This window comes from Pogoniulus pusillus, chromosome 4 (assembly GCF_015220805.1).
Source record: "Pogoniulus pusillus isolate bPogPus1 chromosome 4, bPogPus1.pri, whole genome shotgun sequence".
Classification (NCBI taxonomy): Eukaryota; Metazoa; Chordata; class Aves; order Piciformes; family Lybiidae; genus Pogoniulus; species Pogoniulus pusillus.
Genome location: NC_087267.1, coordinates 35781398 through 35808382, shown reverse-complemented (window position 1 = coordinate 35808382; position 26985 = coordinate 35781398). Strand labels below are relative to the sequence as shown.

The window sequence follows — 26985 nt, the reverse complement described above, 5'->3', positions numbered from 1 at the left end:
TTGTGGCATAGCTTGATAACATGTAAGCTGTTTCTTCAAGCTTTCTGGGTTGTAGATTGTTCTCTTGCTTTCTCTGTGTTAGCCTTCTGTGATCTTTAGACAGCCTGACACTAAGATGTTTTTCATTTCTGCTGATAGCAATTGTGTTGTGAATTTTCTTGGAGAGATGATACAGGAAATCCTGTATAGAAGAAATCTCCAACTAGCTGGTTAGACTGGCTTCTTCCCTAATCACTTCTGTCTTGAGAGTATGTTGTTTTCCAGATGATAATTTTTATTTATTGTATGTAGTGTGACATGCACAAGTGATATTCTGGGTGAAAGATGGGTCAGTATTTAAAAATCCCACGACCCATTCCTTTTTCTTTCCAAGTAAAAGTGGACTATCATAGAATCATAGAATCAACCAGGTCGGAAGAGACCTCCAAGATCATCCAGTCCAACCTAGCACCCAGCCCTGACCAATCAACTAGACCATGGCACTAAGTGCCTCATCCAGTCTTTTCTTGAAGACCCCCAGGGACGGTGCCTCCACCACCTCCCTGGGCAGCCCATTCCAATGCCAATCACTCTCTCTGTGAAGAACTTCTTCCTAACATCCAGCCTATACCTACCCTGGCACAACTTGAGACTGTGTCCCTTTGTTCTGTTGCTGGTTGCCTGGGAGAAGAGACCAACCCCACCTGGCTACAATGTCCCTTCAGGTAGTTGTAGACAGCAATGAGGTCACCCCTGAGCCTCCTCTTCTCCAGGCTAAACAACCCCAGCTCCCTCAGCCTCTCCTCATAGGGTTTGTGTTCCAGGCCCCTCACTAGCTTTGTTGCCCTTCTCTGGACACGTTCCAGCACCTCAACATCTCTCTTGAATTGAGGAGCCCAGAACTGGACACAGGACTCAAGGTGTGGCCTGACCAGTGTTGAGTACAGGGGAAGAATAACCTCCCTTGTCCTACTGGCCACACTGTTCCTGATACCAGCCAGGATGCCATTGGCTCTCTTGGCCACCTGGGCACACTGCTGGCTCATCTTCAGCCTGCTATCTACCAGTACCCCCAGGTCTCTTTCCTCCTGGCTGCTTTCCAGCCACTCTGTCCCCAGCCTGTAGTGCTGCTTGGGGTTGTTGTGGCCAAAATGCAGGACTCTGCACTTGGCCTTGTTAAATCTCATCCCATTGGCCTCTGCCCACCTATGCAGCCTGTCCAGGTCCCTCTGCAGGGCTCTCCTACCTTCCAACAGATCAACACCTGCTCCTAGCTGTGTTAATAGCTATGTTAATAAAGAGCTTAAAAGAAGGAATGTCTTATTCTTAAGACAAATTGCCTTTTTTTTAATCTCTTCCTTATCTCCAATTATAATTGAAGGGTTTGCAACATATCCACTGTCTGAGCCCATGAGTTCCTAACATAAATTAATGTCTCTATATTAATTAATTGAAATACCTCATAAGAGCAGTCTTCCTCCTGTGACACTCATTATCCCAATATGGTTCAGTAATAATCAAGTTGAACAATATTAAGCTATGTTGGGTTGTAAGTGTATAAATGCACACATTTTCCCCCACAAGCTTGAGTTTTGATCCCCAGTTACCTGATGGTGCTTGAAGCCCTATGCCTCCACTAAAAATCAGAGCACAGTGATTTTTAGGATGATCTTTTCCAAATACATCTGTGTATTGTCCTTTCAGCAATCATTTTCTATTGGCATAAGGGTCTGTACTGGGACCAGTGCTGTTTAATATCTTCATCAATGACATCAACAGCAACACTGAGGCATCCTCAGCAAATTTGCAGATGATACCAAGCTGAGTGGTGCAGTTGATAAGTCTGAGGAATGAGATGATACCCAGAGGGACCTGGACAGGCTTGAGAGGTAGGCTGAAAAGGATGTCATAAAGTTCCATACAACAAAGTTTAAGCTCCTGCACCTATCATAGATATCAATACAGGATGGAGGATGGTTTGAAATTAGGGAAGAGGAGATTTAGATTAGGTGTTAGGAATAAGCTCTTCACCGTGAGGGTGGTGGAACACTGAAACAGGTTGCCCAGGGAGGTAGTTGAGGCCCAGCCCTGGACACATTCAAGATCAGGCTCAGCAAGGCTCTGAGCAACCTGATTTAGTGGAGGAGGCCCTTAGTTCAGAAGGCTTGGACTAGATGGCCTTTGGAGGAACCTTCCAACCCAAACCATTCTATGATTCTATGATTACAGCAGTCTGCCACAGTCTTTCCAACACTGTCACTGACCTCTTTACACATCACCTCTGAGGTTTTTCTTAAAGGTTTCATTAAGTAAGTCATATCCATTGTATTTCTTCTTCTCTTTTCACCTACTTGCCATTCAACCATCACATCCCCAGTGCTGTTCTCTGTGTGTACACAAGTTTACTGGACAAGATTACTGCAAACTTAAGAGGTGCAGCAGGGGAGAGTAGGGTTTATTTTAGGAAAAGATTGGCATGCAGAAGAGCCTTTCCATGTGTATCTGCACACATAGATATGTCCTGGTACCAAATTTTTCTTTAGGCTGCTGGTTCATTAAGTGTGACTCCATCTGGTTTACCACACGGCAATTTTTCTGCTCTTCAAGATAAAAATCCATGTGGTGGTGCTGAGAACTGCAGAATGCTAATGAAAGTTTTAATATAGCTTTGTTGAAAAGTAATCTTATCAGTCATATTAGAATCATGCATGTCTGCTATGTAAAACTCAAGTGGCAGCTTGTTTCCTTCAATTTGGCATGAAGGGTACTATCTGATACTTCTGGTTTTGTTCATATCAATTCTGAACCACCTCATTAATAGTGATTGATTCAGGCTATCACATATTGGTTGATGCTGCACTGAGAAAAGAGTGCCCAAGGAACAGGGTACAGGAAAATCAGTCAGTAAATCAGCTCCAATAGAGAAACAACTGAAATGCCTCTGCACTAACGCAAGGGGCGTGGAAAACAAACAGGAAAAAATGCAAATATGTGCAAGTCTAAAGGGTTATGGTGTCATTGGCATCACTGAGACGTGGTGGGATGGATCTCATGATTGGAGCTTGGAGATGGATGGTTATAGACTCTTCAGGAATGGCAGGCAGGTGAGAAGGGGAGGGGGTATTGCCCTCTACATCAGTGATAAACTGGAGTCCATGGAGCTCCACCTGGGGATGTGCAACACAAAAACCAGCTTATGGGTAAAGGTTAAAGGGAAGGCAGGGGAAGGTGACATCACAGCAGGAGTCTGCTACAGACCTCCTGATCAGGAAGGCGGAATGGATAAGGCCCTTTACAAACAAACAGGAGAAGCTTCATGCTCACAGACCCTGGTCCTCATGGGGGACTTCGACCACCGTGACATCTGTTAGAAGGACAACACAGCAAAGCACCAGCAATCTAAGAGGTTCCTGCAGTACATTGATAATAACTTCCTCTTCCAAGTGGTAGAGGAACCCAGAAGAAAAGATGCTATGCTGGACCTAGTCCTCACCAACAAGATGGGGTTGGTGAGTTAAGTGAAGCTGAAGGATAGCCTTGGCTGCAGCGACCATGAAATGGTAGAGTTTAAGCTGGCAATGTGCAATTGCAGCCCAGACAGCAACTATGTCCTGGGCTGCATCAAGAGAAGTGTGGCCAGCAGGGCAAGGGAGTTGATGCTCACCCTTTACTCTGCTCTCATCAGACCTCACCTGGACTACTCTGTGCAGTTCTGGAGCTCCCAACACAAGAAGGACATGGAACTGTTGGAGAGAGTCCATAGGAGGGCCACAAAGCTGATCAGAGGGCTGGAGCACCTCTGCTATGAGGACAGTCTCTGAGAGTTGGGGCTCTTCAGCCTGAAGAAGAGAAGGCTTTGAGGAGACCTTGTGGAAGAGGGGAGATTTAAACTAGATGTTAGGAAGAAGTTCTTTACAGTGAGGGTGGTGAAACTCTGGAACAGGTTGCCCAGGGAGGTTTTGGATGCTCCCTCCCTGGAGGTCTTCAAGGCTAGGTTGGGTGAGGCCTTGAATGACCTGTTCTAGTGAAAGGTCTCCCTGCCTATGGCAGAAGATTGGAACTGGAAGATCTTTGAGGTCACTTCCAACCTAAACCATTATATGAGTATGACATCTTTGAATGCAAAGATTTGCTGATACACTGGTGGAAAAAGCAGATGAAAATACATGTGAGACTTTACACTGGGGCTCAGAGAGGGATGTTACAGAAAGTCTATATTAGGCAAGAGAAAAAGGAAAAAGCTGAAACAGGTAGTGGTACAAGGTGTATGCATGCAGTAGTCTAAAGAGGTGACAGGTTAAGAAGGAAATTAAAATGTTAAGAAAACAGAGCTACAGCCCATTCAGATAACAAGAAGTATGTAGTAATTTATTGAAGAAGCATAATAGAGGGAAGGGATGTGAAATGGGAAATGAGAAGGTGAAAGGGTAGGTGGACTGTAAACTTCAGCAAATAGGATCCATGTGCAACTTGCATGTAAAGTAGTAGAGATTGCTGCATATATGGTAAGGAAAGCTTACATTCTTCAGAGACCTTCGGTACCTGAGATGAAAGAACATTGAGGAATCATTTCAAGGACAAGAATTATTATATGTAATTAAGAAGGTCTTTTTGTATTGCATTTTGGAAAGAAACAAAATTAGTTTTGAAAAAAAAAAAAAGGAAAAAATAATCTTTCAAGTCAGGGATGAGTATTCTGGTGTGAAAGAAAAAAGTACCCCTGCTGCTACTTTGGAAGTGATTTGTATTCAAAATCCTGATAAATTTAAAAGAAAAGGCTGAAACCTGCTCTGTCATATCTTCAGGAAGTCACAGTCATATTCTTTAATATTTTGCACTATATAGGACAGGATCTAATACTCAAAATGGATAGATGAATGGAGAGAAGTGCATGCTGTGTACTGTGACTTCAGATGGGCTTTTGATACCATGTCCTTCTAGGTAAACTCAAGAAAACTGGGTTGGATGATTGGACTATGAGATGGATTAGAACCTGGCTCAGCAACAGAGTTCAGAGAGTTGTGCAGAGACCAGTTGTGTCCAGTGATGTATCCCAGGGATCAGTACTGGCTCCAGTTTTGGCTCCAGAGCTAGATGCAGTACTTCAGTTGAGGTCTCATCAGAGCAAAGTAGCAGAATTTCCTCTTTTGACCTCCTGGCCACCCTTCTTTGGGTGCAGCCCACGATGTTATTTGCTTTGGCTGAAAGTACACACTGTTAGCTCATGTCCAGTTTCTCATGCATCAGCACCTCCAAGTCTTTTTCTTCAGGTCTACTCTCAGTCTCATCATCCTCCAGCCTATATTGATATCTATGATTGCCCTGCCCTAGGAGCAGGACCTTACACTTTGCCTTGTTAAACCTCACAAGATTCTCCTCAGTCTACCTTTTCAGGCTGTCCAGGTCCCTCTGTATGTCCTTCAGACTTACCACATGCACCACTCAGTCTTTTGTTTTGTTTTGTTGTGGTTTTTTTTTCTTCCCTGAAACTTTATTTATCAGATTAGGAAAATAGATATCAATCAGTATAGGAATGAATTGTGTCATGATGTTATTATGTGTTATTATGATTAAATCATCCATAGGATAGGTGGTCTCTCTAAATCTGTATGCATGCAGTCTTTCTCACAGTCCTGAAATTTCAGGTGCAGTATATCGAGAAGTACCATGAGTGAGAATGCACAGTGATTGCATTAATGATTAGCTGTGAAGGACATTCTCTGTACATGATTCGTTATCAGACTTGGTCTTTCAGCCATGCTAGGATGTTTGACAGGTGCTGACAGCAGGCATCATCAGTGCTAGGAACGTCCTACCTGCAAACAGAGGCAAGGTCAGGTTGCCCTGAGCACAGTGCTGTGAGGCAATAATGAATTTCCATTATTATGCAGTGGTTATTAATGTTTTTTTCCAATAAAAAAAAAAAAAAGAAAAAGAAGTGAACATGAAGCATTTTCACCCATGAGTCTCCCTCTTCCTAAGACGATCTGAAGGTACTTGTCTGTTGCCATGCCAATCTTCAAGACACAGCAGGCAAACTTCATCTGGTTAACTGGCATATCCTTTTTCAAGCTCACTAAGTTGTTCTCATTTGCAATTTCCATACTCCTGAGAAGATCAGGCCATTGTAGAATTAGATGTGAACTTTGCATAACTGATAATCCTGTAGAGGAAATGTGTTCTGCTGAAAATGAGAGTTCCTGATGGCTCTTTCCTCCACATCTTTCTCCCTCTAGTATTATAACTCTTTGGCATTTGCAGCTGCTTAATTCCAGTGCTTAGCAACCTGTGCAATCACTGGAGTTATGGCAGTTGATAATGAGGACAGTAAGTATACAAAGGAGAGAGTTAATACTATAATACTATGATGCTCTTGTAAGACCTCACCTGAAGTACTGTGTCCATATCTGAAGCCCTCAACACAGGAAGGACATAGACCCGATGGAGCAGGTCCAGAGGAGGGCCATGAAAATGATCACATAGCTGGAACACCTCTGTTGTAAGGACAGGCTGAGGGGGCTAGGGTTGTTCAGGTACTAGAGAAGAGAAGGCTCTGGTCAGACCTGTTAGAGGCTTCCAGAACCTGAAGGAGCCTACGAGAAGGCTGCAGAGAGACTGTTTCCAAAGGCCTGCAGTGATAAGATGAGGGACAATGGTTTTAAATTAGAGAAGAGCAGATTTAGAATGGATGTTAGGAACAAGTTCTGCACCATGAGGTTGGTGGAACATTGGAACAGATTGCCCAAGGAGGTAGCTGAGGCCCCATTGCTGAAAACATCCAATGTGAGGCTTGTCAAGGCTTTGAGCAACCTGCTCTAGTGGAGGATGTCATTGCTCACTACAAGGCTGTTGGACTAGATGAGCTTTGGAATCATAGAATCAACCAGGTTGGAAGAGACCTCCAAGATCAGCCAGTTCAACCTAGCACCCAGCCCTATCCAGTCAACTAGACCATGGCACTAAGTGCCTCATCCAGGCTTTGCTTGAAGACATCCAGGGATGGTGCCTCCACCACCTCCCTGGGCAGCCCATTCCAATGGCAAATCACTCTCTCTGTGAAGAACTTCCTCCTAACATCCAGCCTATACTTCCCTGGCATCCCAAAACATCCCAAAACATCCTGTGCTTCTATGATTTTCAAAGGAAAAATACTTGCATGGAAAAGAGAAATGTCAGAGTACCTGATTAAAATGAATGTTGGAGATAGTGGGATGGAACCTTAAGCTGATACTTGTGATATTTCTTTTGGAGGGCTAATAAGGCCAACAGAAAAGAAAAAAACAAAACAACAACGAAAACACCACAACAAACTAAAAAAAAAAAACCCAACAACCAAGAAACAATGGTCTAATGTCACAATATGAACAGCAAATCTCTCTCCAATTAATCTGTTCCTTCCCAGCTGCTCAGCTGCCTCCAAATGTTGTTTTCAATATCAAAGAAATGCCTAAAATGGTTTTAATCTGGTGTACAGAGGGAATTTCTTTGACAAGTCCTGATAGAAGCCACAAAATTAACAAGGAAAACTCAAAAAAAACCCAAAACAAACCAAAACCACAAACATTTTAGAAAGCTTTTTCTCCAGGAAGTGCCCAACACTGAGGGAATAGTAGTTAGGGAGAAGTAGTTTAGGAAACTGAGGCATTTAATGGTTTTCCATTTCAACAAAGAAACTTTACACATTTTCTTTCTTGAAACCAAGGAAGGAAACAGATCAACCGAGCAAATAGCACCTGGGTAGTCAAAGTAAAACATTCAACAGCTGAAATACTAATAAGTTGACAGTGTAATTTCTTCATCTAGGAGACAGAATGAGTGACTAGAAAACCATCTGGTCGAAACTGAATGCCTTCTGAAATGGGGTGGTCTGGTGCAAAAGAACTCATGGTAGAATAGGAGAAGCAACCTGTCTGTCATCATCCTTTGAGACAGAGATACATCCACAAATCTGCATCACAGAAGAGAATTTGCCTGCTCTTTTGGAATTTTCCAGATAAAATCCATCCCTTCCTTTCAGCAGATTGAGCTGAACAGACAGCAAATGCACTACACACTATTGGAGGCATCATATTAATTTAAATGTCTTAAGATCCCATTTATATGAACAAATTACACGAGGTCAAGGTATGGGCTTGGACAGTGTCCTGCAATTATTTGTAGGTTTTAACTGCTAGCTAAACCTGGCATACTCCCAGAGTAGGTGCTGGAGCTGCTCCTGGGGCAGCAAGGAAAGGAAAGAATTATAGAATCACAAAGTGGTTTAGCTTGGAAGGGACCTCACAGTTCGTCTAGTTCCAACTCCCTGCTGTGGACAGGGACACCTCCCACTAGAACAGGTCTCTCAAGGCCTCATCCAGCTTTGCCTTGAATACCTCCAGGGAAGGAGCATCCACAACCTCCCTGGGCAATCCACTGTGAAAACTTCTTCCTAACACTCAGTTTAAATCTTTCCTCTTCCAGTTTAAACCCATTAGTCCTCATCCTATCATTACAAAACCTTGTAAATAGTCCCTCCCCAGCCTGTTTCAGATACTGGAAGGCTACTACAAGGTCTTCTTGAAGCCTTCTCTTCTACAGGCTGAAGAGCCCCAAGAAGGTGCAAGGAGCAACCTTTTAAGTTCTATGTGTGTGTATGGGTTCTGTTGTCATAGTTGCTCTTAAGGCCAAAGAGTGGTCCAAGGACAAATTTTTGGTAGGGGTGACACAGCCAAATTGACTCTCAAATTCAAACACATCACTGTGAAGTCCTACCCAGTGTTTTTGAAAGCACAGCTTTCTCTTTCTAACTTCTATTCTTGAGACTAATTAAAAAACCCAATAAACCAGAGCTGATTTATACCTACAGAAAATGTCAAGATTAAAAACTTCACCTTATTTGTGGAGATAGAGGACATAGCCTCATCATCATTATGTCAAGTACTTACAGTAAGTTATTGTGAGCATACAGAATAGACCTATCCTGCTTGTGCTTCAGTGATACATTTGACTTATCAAAGATGAAGTATAAACTAGGTAAAGGATCATATAATCAGTGGTCTATCTAATTATAATCAGTTTAACAGAGAGAGATTAGTAGGTATCAGCAGCATATATATACCTTCATACATACTTCATTAGAGTGAGCTGCTGTAGCTCCACAAGGTGGCACTGAGGGGATGTCGAACACTGTAACTGAATTAGTAATTTTTAGTTCTGTGAGAGTGTTAATTCTGATTTTTTTTTCTATAAACCATGTTAACCATACAGATTTCAACCTCTGCACTAGAAAATACCCCAAATTTCATGCAGATATATTTTCTTTATGAGACAACAAACAACAACAACAACAACAAAAAGGATTAAACCCTTTTGGTTTTGTGTTTTGGTTTTCGTTTTTGAAACACTCTATTATCAAAACGGATTTCAAAGATTCATAGCTTTCAGTTTAAAGATTTAAGAGTGACAATGTGAGTTTCATTGTATGCATATGTTTTAATTCTCTATTGTTAGTCCTTTTATAGAGTAATTGCATAGAACATCACCACACGTCAGCATTCTTGGTTCTATTTTTGAAATACATTAAGACCATTAAATGATTTGGGGCCCAGTAGAGGTATATAAAGTAGAATATTTTTTTTATCAGTATAGAATCATGTCCAAAGCAAATGATAGTCTCCAATAATGTCATAATATGTTTTTAAAAAAACCCTCTTTTGTTTTAATTTTAAGATAGAAGAAGGATTAAGATCACATGGTAATGTGAGCTAATTTTTAGAGTGTCATTATTTCTTTCCTTTATTAGACTATAATTACACAGACTATAATTAGATGATGAATTCATAAGTTAGCGTTGCAGCTTGAAGTTTGAGGTTGAATTAGAGTGAAAGAAAGATATTAATGATAGATTGCAACTATACATGGAAAGTCTGGGAGAAATAATTCACTGAGGATACATGTCTAGAAAAGAAGTTCCATGGACCTACTCTATTAGTCTTTAAAAACAGGCTTCAATTAAAGCTTTTTTTCCCATTGATATCAAAGGGATTACTTGCATACTTAAATGTCTTGATAAGTCAAATCATAGAAGGTCAAATGTAGAAACACTTCAGTAGGCTACACATGCTTGAGAACCACAAAGATGATCCAAGGGCTGGAGCACCTCTGCTGTGAGGATGGGCTGACGGAGCTGGGGTTGTTCAGCCTGGAGAAGACTCTTGGGTGACCATAGGCTTGCCTTTCAATGCCTGTAGGGATGCCTGAAGAAAGGATGGAGAGGTACTTTTCATAAGAGTATCTACACAATAGGACAAGTGGAAATGGTTTTAAGATGAGGGACTGTAGGTTTAGACTGGATCATAGGAATAAGTTCTTCAGTATGAGTGTGGTGAGACTCTGGAATAGGTTGCCCAGGGAGGTTGTGGATGCCTTCTTCCTGGGGATGTTCAAAGCCAGGCTGGATGAGTCCTTGAGCAGCGGAATCTAGTTGAGAGATGTCCCTGCCCATGGTGGGGAGGTAGGAGTAGATGGTTCCTATGATCTCTTCCAGCCTAAGCCATTCTACGATTCTGTGTTCTATGAAATGCATGAATTCTTTCTTCATGTCTATAAATTCAAAACTGTCCAGCCTGCAATAATATTTTTTTGCATCTTGTGTCTTGCAATTCTTGATATTTCCTATGTTGGCATAAAATTGTGTATTCTACATTTTTAATTCTAGACCTTTAAATCTTTACTTCCTTAGCACCTGACTAGATTTCATACCCCACTGCTTAGGTCATGTCTGGGCTTCTCCCCCATTTCTGGTAAGGGCAAAATGTGTACACAGTCAGAGACGCAAAAACACAAATCCAACTTCTGAACTCTCTGGAGCCTGATATTCAGAGCAGTGAAGTTGCAAAATTGTTCAAACCAAGAAACATGGACTCAGGCCTCTTGTATGAGCACTGAACTATCATTTTAAAGATAAAAGGCACGACTGTCACAGTCATTTGGAAAAGGGTGAGCCTTGCTCAATCCACCACAAGAAGACTAGCTTTATTCACATGAGTGAATCAGGCTGGGTGAGGCACTGGCCAGCCTGATCTAGGGTAAGGTGTGCCTGCCCATGGCAGGGGGGCTGGAACTAGATGATTCTTGTGGTCCCTTCCAACTCTGACTGATTCTGTGATTCTATGAGACAGCTAAATCCATACTAATAAATTGTCCAAGACCAGAATGCAGAATGGAGGAATGTCCACAGCTACCTATAGTGTTTAATTGTAAACAGTCCCAAGAGTGTGGTTCTTGGGCTGTAGCAGTCAGCTCTTTTGAACAATGTCTGCTTCAGTTCAGGGGTTAGCATGAGCCAGGGCCTGTACCCAAAAGACTGTATAATCATCCCAAATATGGGGATGGGAGTGGGAGATGGCACACACAGGGAGGGAGGCTGGCAACATAATTTAGTCATAGTATTGTGAGCCATGCTGTGCCACTTGCCCTCATGGCCTGGGAAACAAAACGGGTTATGTCCCATTTTATTTACTGAGTAAAGATATCCTGAGGGATCCCAAATTTTCCCTCTAGCATGTCGTTGTGAGTCTCACCTCTGCTGTTAAACATGGAATTTTGTTTCTTTTCTCTGTGCTTTCTGAGGAAAACAAAGAAATAAACAGGGAAAAAAAAACAAACAGAAACAAACAAATAAAACCCCACCAAAACAAACAAACAAAAGAAAGAAAACTGCTTTATTTTTATAGTTATAACCCAAATTGTTAAGGACTACATCCCTGGACACCCTGAATCCAGCAGTTCACCATGACAGATGATGGACTAGAGTTGGGTGAAACTTTGTATTTGGAGTTTCCTATTGGTTGAGCCTAGGTGGTTTTCTAAATAATATATGGGGTTTTCAGATCATCCTCTGAGGTTTTGTTCTCAGTTCAAAGTGCTCATAAATGCTTTTTAGTCTTGGTTAGTTCATAGCAAAATCTAAAATCATCTTCAGATTTCTGCCCACAGATATAAAAACAGTAAGGAAAAAAAATGCATTCCCAGTTTTAACTGTGGCAGCTTGATAACCACATAACATTTCCCTAACCTACAACAGAAAATCACCAAAATGATTAAGTGGTTTAAAGACTGAACTTACAAGAGATTTGGAAGATGGAGTGCCTAATGGAATACAGAAAAGCACTTTAATGGTTTTATTTAGAAAAATAAGCTTGGTGTATTATCCTTTTATTTCAGAAGTACACCTATTAAATATAAACCACAAGTGATTTTTCATCATATCTGATAATCTATAAACACATTAGTGGGGAAAATAATTTCCTGGATAATGCTAGATTTACTGAATTATTCCTCTTTATCATATCTTCTCTTTGTCTGTGGTAGAATTGGGATTATCTGTGAACAGATATGTGGAACAACTTCCTTATGAAGAAAGGCTGAGGGAGTTGAGTGTCTTTAGCTTGGAGGAGCCTGAGGTGTGACCTCATTCATGTTTATAAATAATGTGAAGGGCACTGTCAGGAGGATGGAGCCAGCCTCTGCTCAGTGATGTCCAGTGATAAGACAAAGGGCAATGGGGGCAAGCTGGAGCAGAGGAGGTTCCATATCAACTTAATGAAAAACTTTTTCACTGTGAGGCTGCCCAGAGAGGTTGTGGCGTCTCCTTCTCTGGAGAAATTCAAAACCCTCCTGGACACACTCCTGTGTGACCTATTCTAGGTGATCCTGCTGTGATAAGGGGCTGGACTAGATGATCTTTCAAGGTCCCTTCCAACTCCTGATATTCTGTAATTCTGTAGCTATTTAGCTGCTTTATAGAGGTCAGAATAAAATATTCTAAAATCCAGCTGTCATCACGAAAACTGTGGGTGCATTATGTGTTAAGATCACTCAGTCACTTTATCTGCTGATAAAGAAAGATACACGGCTGCAGTCCTGGTGGGGTTCTTATTGCCTACATCTAGCTGAATAAATCACAGTATTATTAGGATTGGAAGAGACCTCACAGATCATCAAGTCCAACCCTTTACCACAGAGCTCAAGGCTAGACCATGGCACCAAGTGCCACATCCAATCTTGCTTGAACAGCCCAAGGGAGGGCGACTCCACCACCTCCCCGGGCAGCCCATTCCAGTGCCCAATGACTCTCTCAGTGAAGAACTTTCTCCTCACCTCGAGCCTAAATCTCCCCTGGCGCAGCCTGAGGCTGTGTCCTCTCGTTCTGGCGCTGGCCACCTGAGAGAAGAGAGCAACCTCCTCCTGGCCACAACCTCCCCTCAGGTAGTTGTAGACAGCAATAAGGTCACCCCTGAGCCTCCTCTTCTCCAGGCTAAACAATCCCAGCTCCCTCAGCCTCTCCTCGTAGGGCTGTGCTCGAGGCCTCTCACCAGCCTCATTGCCCTTCTCTGGACATGCTCAAGTATCTCAATGTCCCTCCTAAACTGGGGGGCCCAGAACTGAACACAGTACTCAAGGTGTGATCTAACCAGTGCAGAGTACAGGGGCAGAATGACCTCCCTGCTCCTGCTGACCACACCATTCCTGATGCAGGCCAGGATGCCACTGGCTCTCTTGGCCACCTGGGCACACTGCTGGCTCATGTTCAGGCAGGTATCAATCAGCACCCCCAGATCCCTCTCTGTTTGGCTGCTCTCCAGCCACTCCGACCCCAGCCTGTATCTCTCCATGGGGTTGTTGTGGCCAAAGTGCATCACCCTGCACTTGGAGCTATTGAACCCCATCCCATTGGACTCTGCCCATCTGTCCAGGTGGTGAAGGTCCTGCTGCAGAGCCCTTCTGCCCTCCAACCCAGCCACATCTGCCCCCAGCTTGGTGTCATCTGCAAACTTGCTGATGACTGACTCCATGCCCTCATCCAGGTCATCTATGAAGATGTTAAAGAGGATGGGGCCCAGCACTGATCAGTCATGTAACTCTCTTGACAGCTGATAAAGACATATATGTATCTCCAAAAGTCAGTGAATCTCATTCTAAACAGAGAAATTAAGAAATGCCCACTCTACCTGCAGCAGTGCAAAGTTCAAGTCAAATCACTTATCTGTCAAAATCTCTGCATGCTCACCCCTCTGAATTGCATGCAGAGTGGTTGCAGTTTCTCAGATTCTTATAGGCCTACACATTCCCTACATACCTATGCAGTGGTCTAAACAGCAAGTTCATTTTGTGCTTGGTTACCACTTTGAATTAACTTCACTCAAGCTGTTAGTTTTCTTTAATACTCATAGCATGGGAAACCTAAAGCAAGAGTCTAATTGAATTTTTATTTTATTCCAATAGCAAAATTGATAACCATGATAGAGAAAAATCCCCTGAGATCTGTAGGAAGAGCAGCCTTTCCATGGGTAGCTCTTCATTCTCTCTTCATCACAACTCCCCAGTACCGTCGGCCCCCAATATCTGTCGCAGTCGGAATCCTTCTATTTGACTTGAGTTTAATGAGCTTTTTCTGCCAGAGAGAAATGCAAAATAAAAATACATTAATTATATAATCAGGCAGTTGTATTTTCTTCAGTACAGTACTTTCCCCTGTATTTTCTGTAGCTTTTTTTATCTTGTCTACCACTTTCTCTGATTAAGACTTGGGTTTTTTCCTTATTTTCCTTTGATGTCCTTGACAGGATCCTAGGATAAATCAGGTTTGAAGGGACCTCCAGAAGTCTCTAGTCCAATGTCAGGAGGAAGATCAAGCCAGGTTGCCCAGGGCTTTTTCTAGCCTGTTCTTTAAAACCTCAAAGGATTTAGACTTTACAATCTTCTGGGCAGCCTCTGCCACTTATGACTATCCTTATGGTAATATTACATTTGTTTTGTTTGTTAATAAGTATATTGCTCTGCTGTATATAGCAAATTAATAATACAAACAACAGAAGATTTTGTGTTTTCTCTTCAAGATTACTTTTAGTGAGAAAAACAGAGCATTAGATACCCATTGTATATTCCTGATAAAACTAACACAGCTCTAGGCTTGAACCCTAGTAGAAATTATGACTTTTCTGTTTCTCCACTGAATCATAGAATCATAGAATCAACCAGGTTGGAAGAGACCTCCAAGATCATCCAGTCTAACCTATCCCCCAGCCCTACCCAGTCAGCTAGACCACAGCACTAAGTGCCTCATCCAGCCTTTTCTGGAACACCTCCAGGGACGGTGCCTCCACCATCTCCCTGGGCAGCCCATTCCAATGGCAAATCACTCTCTCTAGCAAGAACTTCCTCCTTACATCCAGCCTATACTTTCCCCAGCACAAAATGTCCCCTTGTTCTATTGCTGATTGCCTGGCAGAAGAGACCAACCCCACCTGGCTACAGCCTCCCTTCAGGTAGTTGTAGACAGCAATGAGGTCCCCCCTGAGCCTCCTCTTCTCCAGGCTAAACAACCCCAGCTCCCTCAGCCTCTCCTCATAGGGTTTGTGTTCCAGGCCTCTCACCAGCTTTGTTGCCCTTCTCTGGACACATTCCAGCACCTCAACATCTCTCTTGAATTGAGAGGCCCAGAACTGGACACAGTACTCAAGGTGTGGTCTGACCAGTGCTGAGTACAGGAGAAGAATAACCTCCCTTGTCCTACTGGCCACACTGTTCCTGATCCAGGCCAGAATGCCATTGGCTGTCTTGGCCACCTGGGCACACTGCTGGCTCATCTTCAGCCTACTATCTACCAGTACCCCCAGGTCCCTTTCCTCCTGGCTGCTTTCCAGCCACTCTGTCCCCAGCCTGTAGTGCTGCTTGGGGTTGTTGAGGCGAAAGTGCAGAACAGTTTCAGTGCTGTATCTGACTGGGCTGGCAGAGCAGGCCTGTCTCTACTTAGCCAAGGGTATGAGTTTTCTAGATGTACTTACCATGAAAATCAGGAAGTGTGGCAGCTACTGTTTTGTTTTTCCAATTGCTCCATTGGATTTTATTGATTTAAAAGTTATGTTACTTCGTGAAAAAAAGAAATGGATTTTCTCCGTGTGGAGGCAAAGTTGTACTTTACCTTAGAAATGGCCTGGGGAACAGAAGTGTGCATGCACTGATGTGGGTGATGGACAGAAAGAGCATAGTAAAATGACCTACCAACTGATAGTGTATGCAGAACCTACAAGGCTGCAGAGAAGCACAAAGGAACAAACAGACCTCAGTGGTTATGGAAAACAAGTTCTTGGGATCAAAGACTACTTGGCAGTTTGCTTCAGTTCAGGAATCCACTTAGCTGGTTGAAACCAGACTTAAAAGAAACAACAGGCAAAGGGAGAGGTGCTCATAGTCATTGTGTCTGATCTAGTTAGTCCAAGTGTTCTCAGTCATAAATTCCCTATTAAAAGTAATTAAACGTGTCTCGTTAAGTTTAAAAGTCTTTTGTCTTCTTTGGAGAGATGTCTGTAAGGAAGAGGTATAGACAGACACACCTCAGTCCTTTGGCTGACTCTGGGTCCTGTCACAGAATATATTAGCACAGAGCGTGGCTTTTTTGCTAAAATTGGCTTGTTTAATTTGACTTGCTGACTCATTTTTCCAGCTGGTCTGTCATTCTACTCAATTCCAGATGAGGCAATAGGAAAAAGAAAACTCTTTTGAATGTTCCACCCTCTTGCCAAAACCAAGTAACAATTAAAAGCTCCTATTTTCATTGCAGTTCTTTATCTCTGTTAATTATCCAAGGAACAGTAAATCTCATATATTGTCCTCTGCTTGTTGTCAATAATTTAAATTCTAAATTCTTTGCACATTAGTTGCAGATTTAACATGCTGCTCCTTTTCCCTAAATTACATAGCATTTCACAACTTGAATCCAATGCAGTGGTTCATTTTTACATTTGAGATCAAGTGCTAGACAGTCCAGTCTAATTGGCTCGTGTTTTATACGCACATAAGCAAACCCACATGGCTCGGTCTGAAGTTAATTAGTTACTTCTAACCCAAAAGAGACATCAGGTCACTCAGCTATCTAACCAGTGACTTTCAGTGCTTTTGATTTTCCTAATTGCACCACGAGTTTTTGAGGTTATGGCATTCTGAACCAAGTGTTCAGTGGACACGAGACTGAGAGCAGTGGTGAGTTCAAACAACCCAGGAGGATGGTAGATAGGGACATTGTCAGTTGAGAGACACCAACAGAAAATAGCATTGTGATATTCAGCTTGGAAAAAAACAGATGGTAATTAAACAAAATTAAACAAAAAGATCCATCACAAAATGGACATTTTGTAAAAGGGACCAAGAACAAACAGGGGGTGGAAAATGTAACTCAAATTTACAATGTGGTACAATATTCAAAAAATAGTAGAGTTGTAGACATAAAAGGTGAGAATCTGGGAGGGACAAGTAACCAGAAAGAGGTTGTGAGATTATCTTGATGATCTCAAAGGTCTCTTTCAATCCCAACAGCTCTATGCCTCAACAGCTCTAAGATTCTATGTTTGCACTACCAATACTATTTTCATGGTCGTAGGACACATTTTTCATCTGTCTCTATCCATATAGATAATAGTGTCCACAACTACCTGAAGGGACATTGTAGCCAGATGGGGGTTGGTCTCTTCTGCCAGGCAACCAGCAACAGAACAAGGGGACACAGTCTCAAGTTGTGCCGGGGGAAGTATAGGCTGGATGTATGGAGGAAGTTCTTCCCAGAGAGTGATTTGCCATTGGAATGGGCTGCCCAGGGAGATGGTGGAGTCACTGTCCCTAGGGATGCTCAAAAAAAGCCTGGCTGAGACACTTAGTGCCATGGTCTAGTTGACTGGATAGGGTGATAGGCTGGACTGGATGATCTTGGAGGTCTCTTCCAAACTGCTTGATTCTATGATGCTATGATATGAATGATGAGAACAAAATGCCACCATCTTATATGTACTGTCATTCCCATGCCTGTCTGTGTAACTAGAAGTGTAACTGGCTTGAGCCATTACTGAGTTTTATAGAAAAACTTCAAATTATTTCTGCATTTAAGGGAAGGGGAAAAAAGAAAGAAAGAAACAAACGGAAGAAGCACCTGAAGCAGCATTCATTGCAACAGAATACTTGCTTTAATTCTACTTTTAACTGCAGAGACAAAGTGGTTGCACAGATAAAGCAGATCACAACATACTGTTAATTAAAAATGACATCTAGCAGAAACTTTGTTTGCTTTCCTTGCATATAATGGTCAACACTATTGAACTTTCAGTGTTTGCTAGCTGCCAATGGCATCCTGCTTTGTACTGGAAACACTGTGGCCTGCAGGAAAAGGGAGGTGATTGTCACCTTGTACCTAGCACTGCTGAGGTCACACTTTGAGTACCATGTTCAGTTGTGAGCCATTCACTACAGGAAGGGCATTGAGGTCCTGGAGTGTGTCCAGAGAAGGGCAGTGGGGCTCATGAAGGGCCTTTAGCATGTGGCCTATGAGGAGCACCTGAGGTTGTTCAGTCTGGAGAAGAGGAGGCTGAGGTGAGACTTAACGTCTCTCTACAGCTCCCTGAAGGGAGGTTGGAGCCAAGAGGAGCCCAGCCTCTTCTCCTTGATGACAAGCAACAGGACCAGAGGAAATGGTTACAAGCTGCACCAGAGGAGGTTCAGAATGGATATTAGGAAATATTTCTTCACTGAAATATTGTCCAATATTGGAATGGTCTGCCCAAGGCAGTGGTGAAGTCACCATCCCCAGGGAGTTTTCAAGCAGTGTGTGGACCTGATGTTCAGGGATGTGGTTTAGTGTTGACCCTTCAGTGCTCAGCCAAGGGTTGGACTGGATGATCTTGGAGGTCTCTTCCAACCAGATATGTTCTGTAATTTTGTGTGACTGGTGATTTTGAGCTTTCCTACAACTCTTGGTTGTAGCTCTGATGCTGTCACATAATTTGGTGGTTTGGATAGTAATTGAAATGTGCTAAACAATGTGACAAAAATATGTGTAAGTTATCATTTAAAAGATTAGCAATGATCAAGAGTTTATTGGGGGTCTCTGAAATTTTATTTTGTGAAAATGATTTGAAGAAAATACTACTTTGTATATTAGTTAGAGCCTACATGCAAATTAATTCTGCCTTAATTTAAAACATGATCATCAAGTTTCAGAGAAAAGAATTTGTATCTTGATCTCATGTAGTTATTTTTGAGTGAAGAGGTAAAGTTAGATACAAAAAGAGATGCCTGAAAAAGGAAAGGCAGTCTAGTCCTTGGACATTCCTGATGAACAGCTGTTAAACTCTTTGGGAAATATTTTTCCCACCTATTACAGAAATGCTTTGCTGTGGAACCAAATATTCAACCAGAAGCTGAAACAGAAGATATGTAACTTTTCTTTGTGTTTTGTGGGATTTTTAATTCGTATACAACACCTCCAGGTTTTGGTTCAGATTTTTCTTTTTCAGATCAGACAATCTGAATAGGAAATAATTTTGTCTACAAAACTTTTTTTTCAGACCAAAACTTGGATAGAGTTTGGTGAATTCTGGAATTCTTGTGGAGGTGTAATTCCCCTGCTCTGATGAGATAGTTTGAAGTTGCAGTGCTGAAACAAAACAGAAAAGTCCTTATAAAGTATGGCTTAAAGTGAAATATCAGAAGCTTACCCTTTCTGTGGAACTTGGTTGAACTAGTTTAGTGGGTTTACATGGAAAAGACTCTGAGAATTTGTTTTCTGTGGTATCTGATTTTTTTTTAAATGAAATTATTTTGTATCCTAAAAATTGTGGTTTTCATTGCTGTCAATTCTACTGCCATGCATGTGTTGGATGGCAAACATCTATTAGTGATAGGAGGTTATGTAAACTAATTTAACAAAACCTGAAGAGTTATAATTGGCACCTTAGGGGGAAAAAACAAACAAAAAAAAGACACTAAAATGGCTGATAGATGCAGCCAGTGTAAAAGCTTTAAAGTGTGAAAAGAGTACGTGAAAGAACATTCTTCTTGAGTTCTACTTGATGGACAGGCTTTAGAGATGGGCCCAAGACAACCTCATGAAGCTCAACAAGGTCAACTGCAAGGTCTTACACCTGGGTTGGGCACAAACACAGACTGAGGAAAGAGTGGCTAGAGAGCAGACTCAATGAGCAGGATTTGGGAAGTATTAGTTGATGAAAAACTCATCATGAGCTGGCAGTGTGCACTTGCAGCCCAGAAGGCCACTGTGTTCCAGACTGCATTGAAAGCAGTGTAACCAACAGGACAAGGGAGGTGTTTCTGCCCTGATACTGTGAGATCCCACCTACAGCAATGCATTCAGTTCTGGTGCACCCAGCATCAGAGGGACATGGAGCTGCTGGAGTGTGTCCAGAGGAGGGCCACTGAAATGGTCAGAGCCTTGGAACTCCTCTTCTATGAGGACAGGCTGAGGGATCTGGGGTTGTTCAGCCTGGAGAAGAGAAGGCTCCGGGGAGACCTCATAGCAGCCTTCCAGTACATGAAGAGAGCCTACAAGAAAATCAGAAAGGAACTTTTTTACAAGGGCTTGTAGTGATAGGACAGATTTAGACTGGATATTAGGAAGAAATTCTTTACAGTGATGGTAGCGAGAGAATGGGAGAGGTTGCCCAGGGAGGTCATCGCTGGATCACAGAATGTCAGGGGTTGGAAGGAACCCAAAGAGTTCATTGAGTCCAACCTCCCTGCCAGAACAGGACCATAACCTAGCTCAGGTCACAGAGGTCATGAATGCTCCCTTCCTGGAGGTGTTCATGGCCAAGTTGGTGGAGCCCTTGAGCAACCTAGTCTAGCAAAAAGTGCCCCTGTCCATTGAAGGGGGATTGGAACTAGATGATCTTTAAGATCCCTTCCAACCCAACCCATTCTATGAATGTGGGAATTGATGACTCCAATATTGTAATAATAATGTGTCTGGTATGGTGATAACTGAGGCAAATTCACAGTTATTTTCCTGTTCAAATATATGCAAACCTCAGGTATCATTAAATAATATGCATTTGGTTTTATTTTTGCTAGGTACGTGTGTTCACATTCTCTGTTGGTCAACATAACTATGACAAAGGACCCATACAATGGATGGCCTGTGAAAATAAAGGTACTCTGTTTTTCTTTTAAACACTTATTTTTCTTTTTCATTAAACTATTCTTTGATAGAGCTTTGGGTAGGTAATAGCTTTACTAGTCTCTAAAAATCACAGATTATTTGTTTTCAGCCTCATTTTTAAGTTAGCTAATCCACCCAGCTAGTCCACTCAGCTAGTCAGACACAGTCCAAGAGGTTCAGGTATGAACCTAATCAGCCACAGTCCAGGTATGTAAGGGGTGAGTGCCAGAACGATGGAACCACCCTCTTCTCAGTGATGACAGGATAGAGGGCATGGGGTGGAAGTTAAGACATAGGAGATTCCATGTCATAGAATCATAGAATCAACCAGGGTGGAAGAGACCTCCAAGATCATCCAGTCCAACCTAGCACCCAACCCTATCCAGCCAACTAGACCATGGCACCAAGTGCCCCATCCAGTCTTTGCTTGAAGACCTCCAGGGACGGTGCCTCCACCACCTCCCTGGGCAGCCCATTCCAATGCCAATCACTCTCTTTGTGAAGAACTTCCTCCTAATATCCAGCCTGTACCTACCCTGGCACAACTTGAGACTGTGTCCCCTTGTTCTATTGCTGGTTGCCTGGCAGAAGAGGCTACCCCCCACCTGGCTACAATGCCCCTTCAGGTAGTTGTAGACAGCAATGAGGTCACCCCTGAGCCTCCTCCAGGCTAAACAGCCCCAACTCCCTCAGCCTCTCCTCATAGGATTTGTGTTCCAGGCCCCTCACCAGCTTTGTTGCCCTTCTCTGGACATGTTCCAGCACCTCAACATCTCTCTTGAATTGCGGAGGCCAGAACTGGACACAGGACTCAAGGTGTGGCCTGACCAGTGTTGAGTACAGGGGAAGAATAACCTCCCTTGTCCTACTGGCCACACTGTTCCTGATCCAGGCCAGGATGCCATTGACTCTCTTGGCCACCTGGGCACACTGCTGGCTCATCTTCAGCCTACTGTCTACCAGTACCCCCAGGTCCCTTTCCTCCTGGCTGCTCTCCAGCCACTCCGTCCCCAGCCTGTACTTTGCAGATGACACAAGCTGGGAGCAGGTGTTGATCGGCTGGAAGGTAAGAGAGCCCTGCAGAGGGACCTGGACAGGCTGGATGGGTGGGCAGAGGCCAATGGGATGAGATTTAACAAGGCCAAGTGCAGGATTCTGCACTTTGGCCACAACACCCCGAAGCAGTGCTACAGGCTGGGGATGGAGTGGCTGGAGAGCAGCCAGGAGGAAAGGGACCTGGGGGTACTGATAGATAGAAGCTGAAGATGAGCCAGCAGTGTGCCCAGGTGGCCAAGAGAGCCAATGGTATCCTGGCCTGTATCAGGAACAGTGTGGCCAGTAGGACAAGGGAGGTTATTCTTCCCCTGTACTCAACACTGGTCAGGCCACACCTTGAGTACTGTGTCTAGTTCTGGGCTCCTCAATTCAAGAGAGATGTTGAGGTACTGGAACGTGTCCAGAGAAGGGCAACAAAGCTGGTGAGGGGCCTGGAACACAAATCCTATGAGGAGTGGCTGAGGGGGCTGGGGTTGTTTGGCCTAGAGAAGAGGAGGCTCAGGGGTGACCTCATTGCTGTCTACAACTACCTGAAGGGGCATTGTAGCCAGGTGGGGGTTGGTCTCTTCTCCCAGGCAACCAGCAACAGAACAAGGGGACACAGTCTCAAGTTGTGCCGGGGGAGATATCAGCTGGATGTTAGGAGGAAGTTGTTGCCAGAGAGAGTGATTGGCATTGGAATGGGCTGCCCAGGGAGGTAGTGGAATCACCGTCCCTGGAGGTGTTGAAGAAAAGCCTGGACGAGGCACTTAGAGCCATGGTCTAGTTGACTGGATAGGGCTGGGTGCTAGGTTGGCCTGGTTCATAGACTGGGTCATAGAATCAACCAGGTTGGAAGAGACCTCCAAGATCATCCAGTCCAACCTAGCACCCAGCCCTAGCCAGTCAACTAGAGCATGGCACCGAGTGCCTCATCCAGTCTTTTTTTGAAGATGATGTTGGAGATCTCTTCCAACCTGGTTGATTCTATGATTCTATGATTCTATAAGGTGTTTTTTTTTTATTCAAACAAATATATAATGGAATCAATGCTGAATAAAGATATTTCTGATGGTTAATTAGAAGAAATATCCATTAGATTTTTTTTCATCATTTCCACAGATCACTTTATATTCTTTATGCTATGAGCTTTACTGTTGTGGCGGATTGTAGATACACTTGCATTCCTATATGCATTCAGCATATAATTATGTTGCTGTCACAGCATATTAAAATAGCCATTAAATATCCTTGCATATCAGAGTAATTGGGATTTCAGGAGTACCAAGTCAGTGCATGATCTCATCTTTAAAGAATCAGATAGAAGTATACACTATATACTCTCGCTCCTTGGGAGTAGCTAGCTTGGCCTATGGTGGCATGGTAACATGTAATACATGGTCATTCGTTGTGGTGGCACCTACTGTAATGGTTTGGGTGTTACCTGACACACACACCCCCCTCCCCCCCCCCCCCCCCCATTTTGGAAAATCACCCAGACTAGACTTAGCCAAGCTGGACATTAAAGAATGAATCTTCATATTTACAGTTTAGCATAATATACAAGGAGATATTTACAATATATACAGAAATATACAAGTTAAAAAGTAATACAGAAACACAACAGCCCTCCCAGAAACCAGAGTCCCCAGGAGGGGCTCTCGACCACCCTTCCTTCTCTCACCCCTCTACCTTACCCCAGACTTTGCCTTAAGGTAGTTTGGAGGGTCATCCAGGGGGATTAGGAAGCAAATGGATTAGTCAGGCAGATTAGATAGAGAAGTTCATGCAGCCCCAAGAGACAGAGAGCGACTCTGTCATCTATATTTATGTTCTTGTTCTTATACATCTCAGCAAGCCTATGAGTGAAGCAGCCATCACCATTTTTTCCTTTTCACAGCCTATAATCTAATTTTTCTCACCAAAACATTCTATCTTGGCTCAAACTTGCACATCTACTAAAGCAGTATTCCATTTATACCTGACAATTTCTATAAAAATAAATTAGCAATTATGAGCTAAATAAAATTCCTGAAGACTAAGATATTAGCAATGTATGATAGTAAGTTGAGGTTCTTTTTGTTCTAAATTTTAGGTTATTATTATGAAATTCCATCCATTGGAGCCATAAGAATAAATACCCAGGTAAGTGTTGTGGCCAGATCCATGTACAGTTAAAACACAAAGTGGAGTAATCGACACTCCTGAATCTGTTGTATTTCACATCTGTTTGCATCAGTTAGATTTTAAGATACTCTACATTAAGAATGGAGCAAAAAAGGCTTTCTTTTATGTATGAGGAAATATTCTGGTATAATATTCTATTTTTCCCCCTTTTTATTAGTTGTAGTGAGCCAATTCACAGTGTGATCCCTGTTTCCCTGGCCAGCTGGCTCACAGAAGCTTTCATGCACACTGGTCATATTAGCACCCTCTGAAGCAGGCTGCCCGCATGCACACATCATCATGTTTGAAGTGACCTGTATCCTTCAGACTGCTGCACAAGGACTGTATTTTGGGCTCAATTTTCCTCCTCACCTCATATGGTCACTATAATCTAGAGACACAGCAGCAATTTTTTAATCAAGTTCTATAAACCCAGAATTTTTTTTAACACCTCAAAGCATTCATAATATGTCTCCTGCCTTGTAGCATGATCCTGAGGGTTCATATTTTATGTGGAGAAGGTTGTAGATGGGTGTCAAGCTCTGCTGTGGAGTATCTGAACTCAGCTGGGTGGAAACAGTGACCTGGTACTGTCTGGCTTCTAGGATTAATCCATCTAGTCTGGGAGAAATTACTTTTTTCCTTCCAAAAGAAGATTTGGTAGCATTTTAGCAGGCATGCATGTAGATAATTAAGAGCACAGGACCGTGGAATTATATGGTGTCATGTAAGCTTACAGTGTAGAGGACGAGATGTTACAGTAAGTTGCCTGAAAATCCATGTATTTGTGTGTCCAGAAAAGTAGAGAAATATCATGACAGTTCTTTGTCCTTCCAAGACTAAGCATGACTTTTTTCTTTTTGGCAATGAGTCCTTCCTCTGGCTTGAGAAAATATCCTTTGATTCTGTTAAACTCTTCCAGATAGTATCTGGCAAGATTTATCCCAAATATGATCTGACAAATTGAAAATGTTGAAGACTGAAACAAGTTTGATGGCACCTGCTCCCAAACTGACCAGAAATCTGACATATCATAAGATCACCAGATTTAGTCATACTCCTAAACTGAAGGCAGAAAGATGCTGGAAGGTTTTATTACCCTGATTTTTTTTTTTTGTTTCAATAGAAGTTATGCAAGTTGATGCTCTGTAGGAGCTTAACATACCCAGCTGTTGCAGCACTCACCCTCCATCTCCCACACTCTCTTCTGGATTGAAGGTTCTGTGATCTGTTTGTAATTTCATTACATCATTAACAATTCATTTTGGATCAAAAATAGCTCAAATTACCGCTTCACAGAAAGAGAGCAGTGGTTATGGGTGACTAAGGTCCATGGGACCAAAACTGAAACACAGGAATTGCCTTGACAGTAAATACTGCAAAGTGAAGACTGAATTCTTGGGTAGTATAATTGTAGGTAATTAAATAAATACTACTCATGATTTAGTGGTGAATTTTTACTGTTTTCTTTCTGATACTGTAATTGTTTCTGTTTGATTATTGAAGTTTTTTTTTAGTGCTGTTTCTGGACTTTGTGCCTTCTGATGAGCTTATTACACTTTTTGGCAGGAATATCTGGATGTTTTGGGAAGACCAATGGTTTTAGCTGGAGAGAAAGCCAAACAAGTTCAATGGACAAATGTCTATCTGGATGCTCTGGTATGGCTTGTATTTATCTTTAGCAAAGAAACAACTTTATCAAATTAGTAACTATAGGGGTCCATTTTTCACAGTACTGAGGACTCAATGTCCTATTGTTCCAGACATAATATTTTATATTTACTACATCTACACATTTGAATAGAGCAATTTTCCATACAGCCATTTCTAATACTTGCATCTACTAGGCTCTTAAGTGTCCTGACCTGTAACAGAGAGGAAGAAACAATAATTTTCCACACAGATCTTTAAGTATAGGTTATTGCTGTCCTCAATTAAACAGAAGAACAACGAAGCAAATAGTTTTGCAGTGTTGTACCTGTGCTGTGCTAAAGGTTATATCTTATGTTTCTAGTCAGGAGTTATTTTTTTTTGTTCATTTGTTTGTTTGAGCGTTTTTAGTTTGGTTTGTTTCATTTCCCAGAAGTATTTCAGGCAGAATGAAACCTGCCAATGTTACTGGGAATTTGTACAGATTCTGAACTTGGATCTTTGAGCTATCATGTTTCTGTAATTGCTTGCAAATTAAATATCTCAAGGTAATGATATATTTAATTTGTCAGTGCATGTAATAGGGAAATAAAAAGATATATGAAGTGCTTTCCTTGCTGCTACATTTATCGCTTCAGTCTCGTAAAACAAACATATTCAGGAAGCTACGAAACACAAAGTATTATTAGCAGCAATCAAATCTGTTACTCTAGATAACCTTTTTCTGAGTAACTTTAACTAGGCAAGCATTACTGCAAAATGGTCATCTGGAATCGTGTATTTGTCCAAGTTCACATGGTCATCTAATGCCATGTCAAAATCCACTTCTTCCTGTCAGTCAGCATTACAGTAAATTTTTTATCAACACATCATGTGACACAGAGGAACTAGTTTTTCTTTGGAATTTCAATGGCCAGAAGTTCATTAACCATGTTTTCTTGATTTCTGTAGAGGTACTTACTGGAAACATAAAGGATGTTATGTCAAAATTTCCTCTGTTCTATGACAGTTGTAGAGTCAAAGCTCAATTTGTAATCAGGGATAGAAAGTGATCCGTTCAATGAAGTAAAACAAGTGATACCTGCAAGCTTCTGTTGTAGTACTTTGTATTTTCAGTGGGCTCAGCCAGTCTTTCTTTCAAGCTTTTCCCTTTTTATTTGTTGTATAACACA

The 26985-nt window shown here is 42.3% G+C and overlaps 1 protein-coding gene across 6 annotated transcripts in view; it reads left to right on the top strand.

Annotated features, from left to right (window-relative positions):
- CACNA2D1 (calcium voltage-gated channel auxiliary subunit alpha2delta 1) overlaps nt 1-26985 on the top strand; it is a 407133-nt gene that overhangs the window by 319124 nt on the left and 61024 nt on the right. For all 6 annotated transcript variants that reach the window (XM_064142568.1, XM_064142569.1, XM_064142567.1 and 3 more), the window contains 3 exons: nt 20875-20953; nt 24093-24142; nt 25733-25822. In XM_064142568.1, the coding sequence (XP_063998638.1) occupies nt 20875-20953; nt 24093-24142; nt 25733-25822 (219 nt within the window). The remainder of the gene's footprint in view (nt 1-20874; nt 20954-24092; nt 24143-25732; nt 25823-26985) is intronic.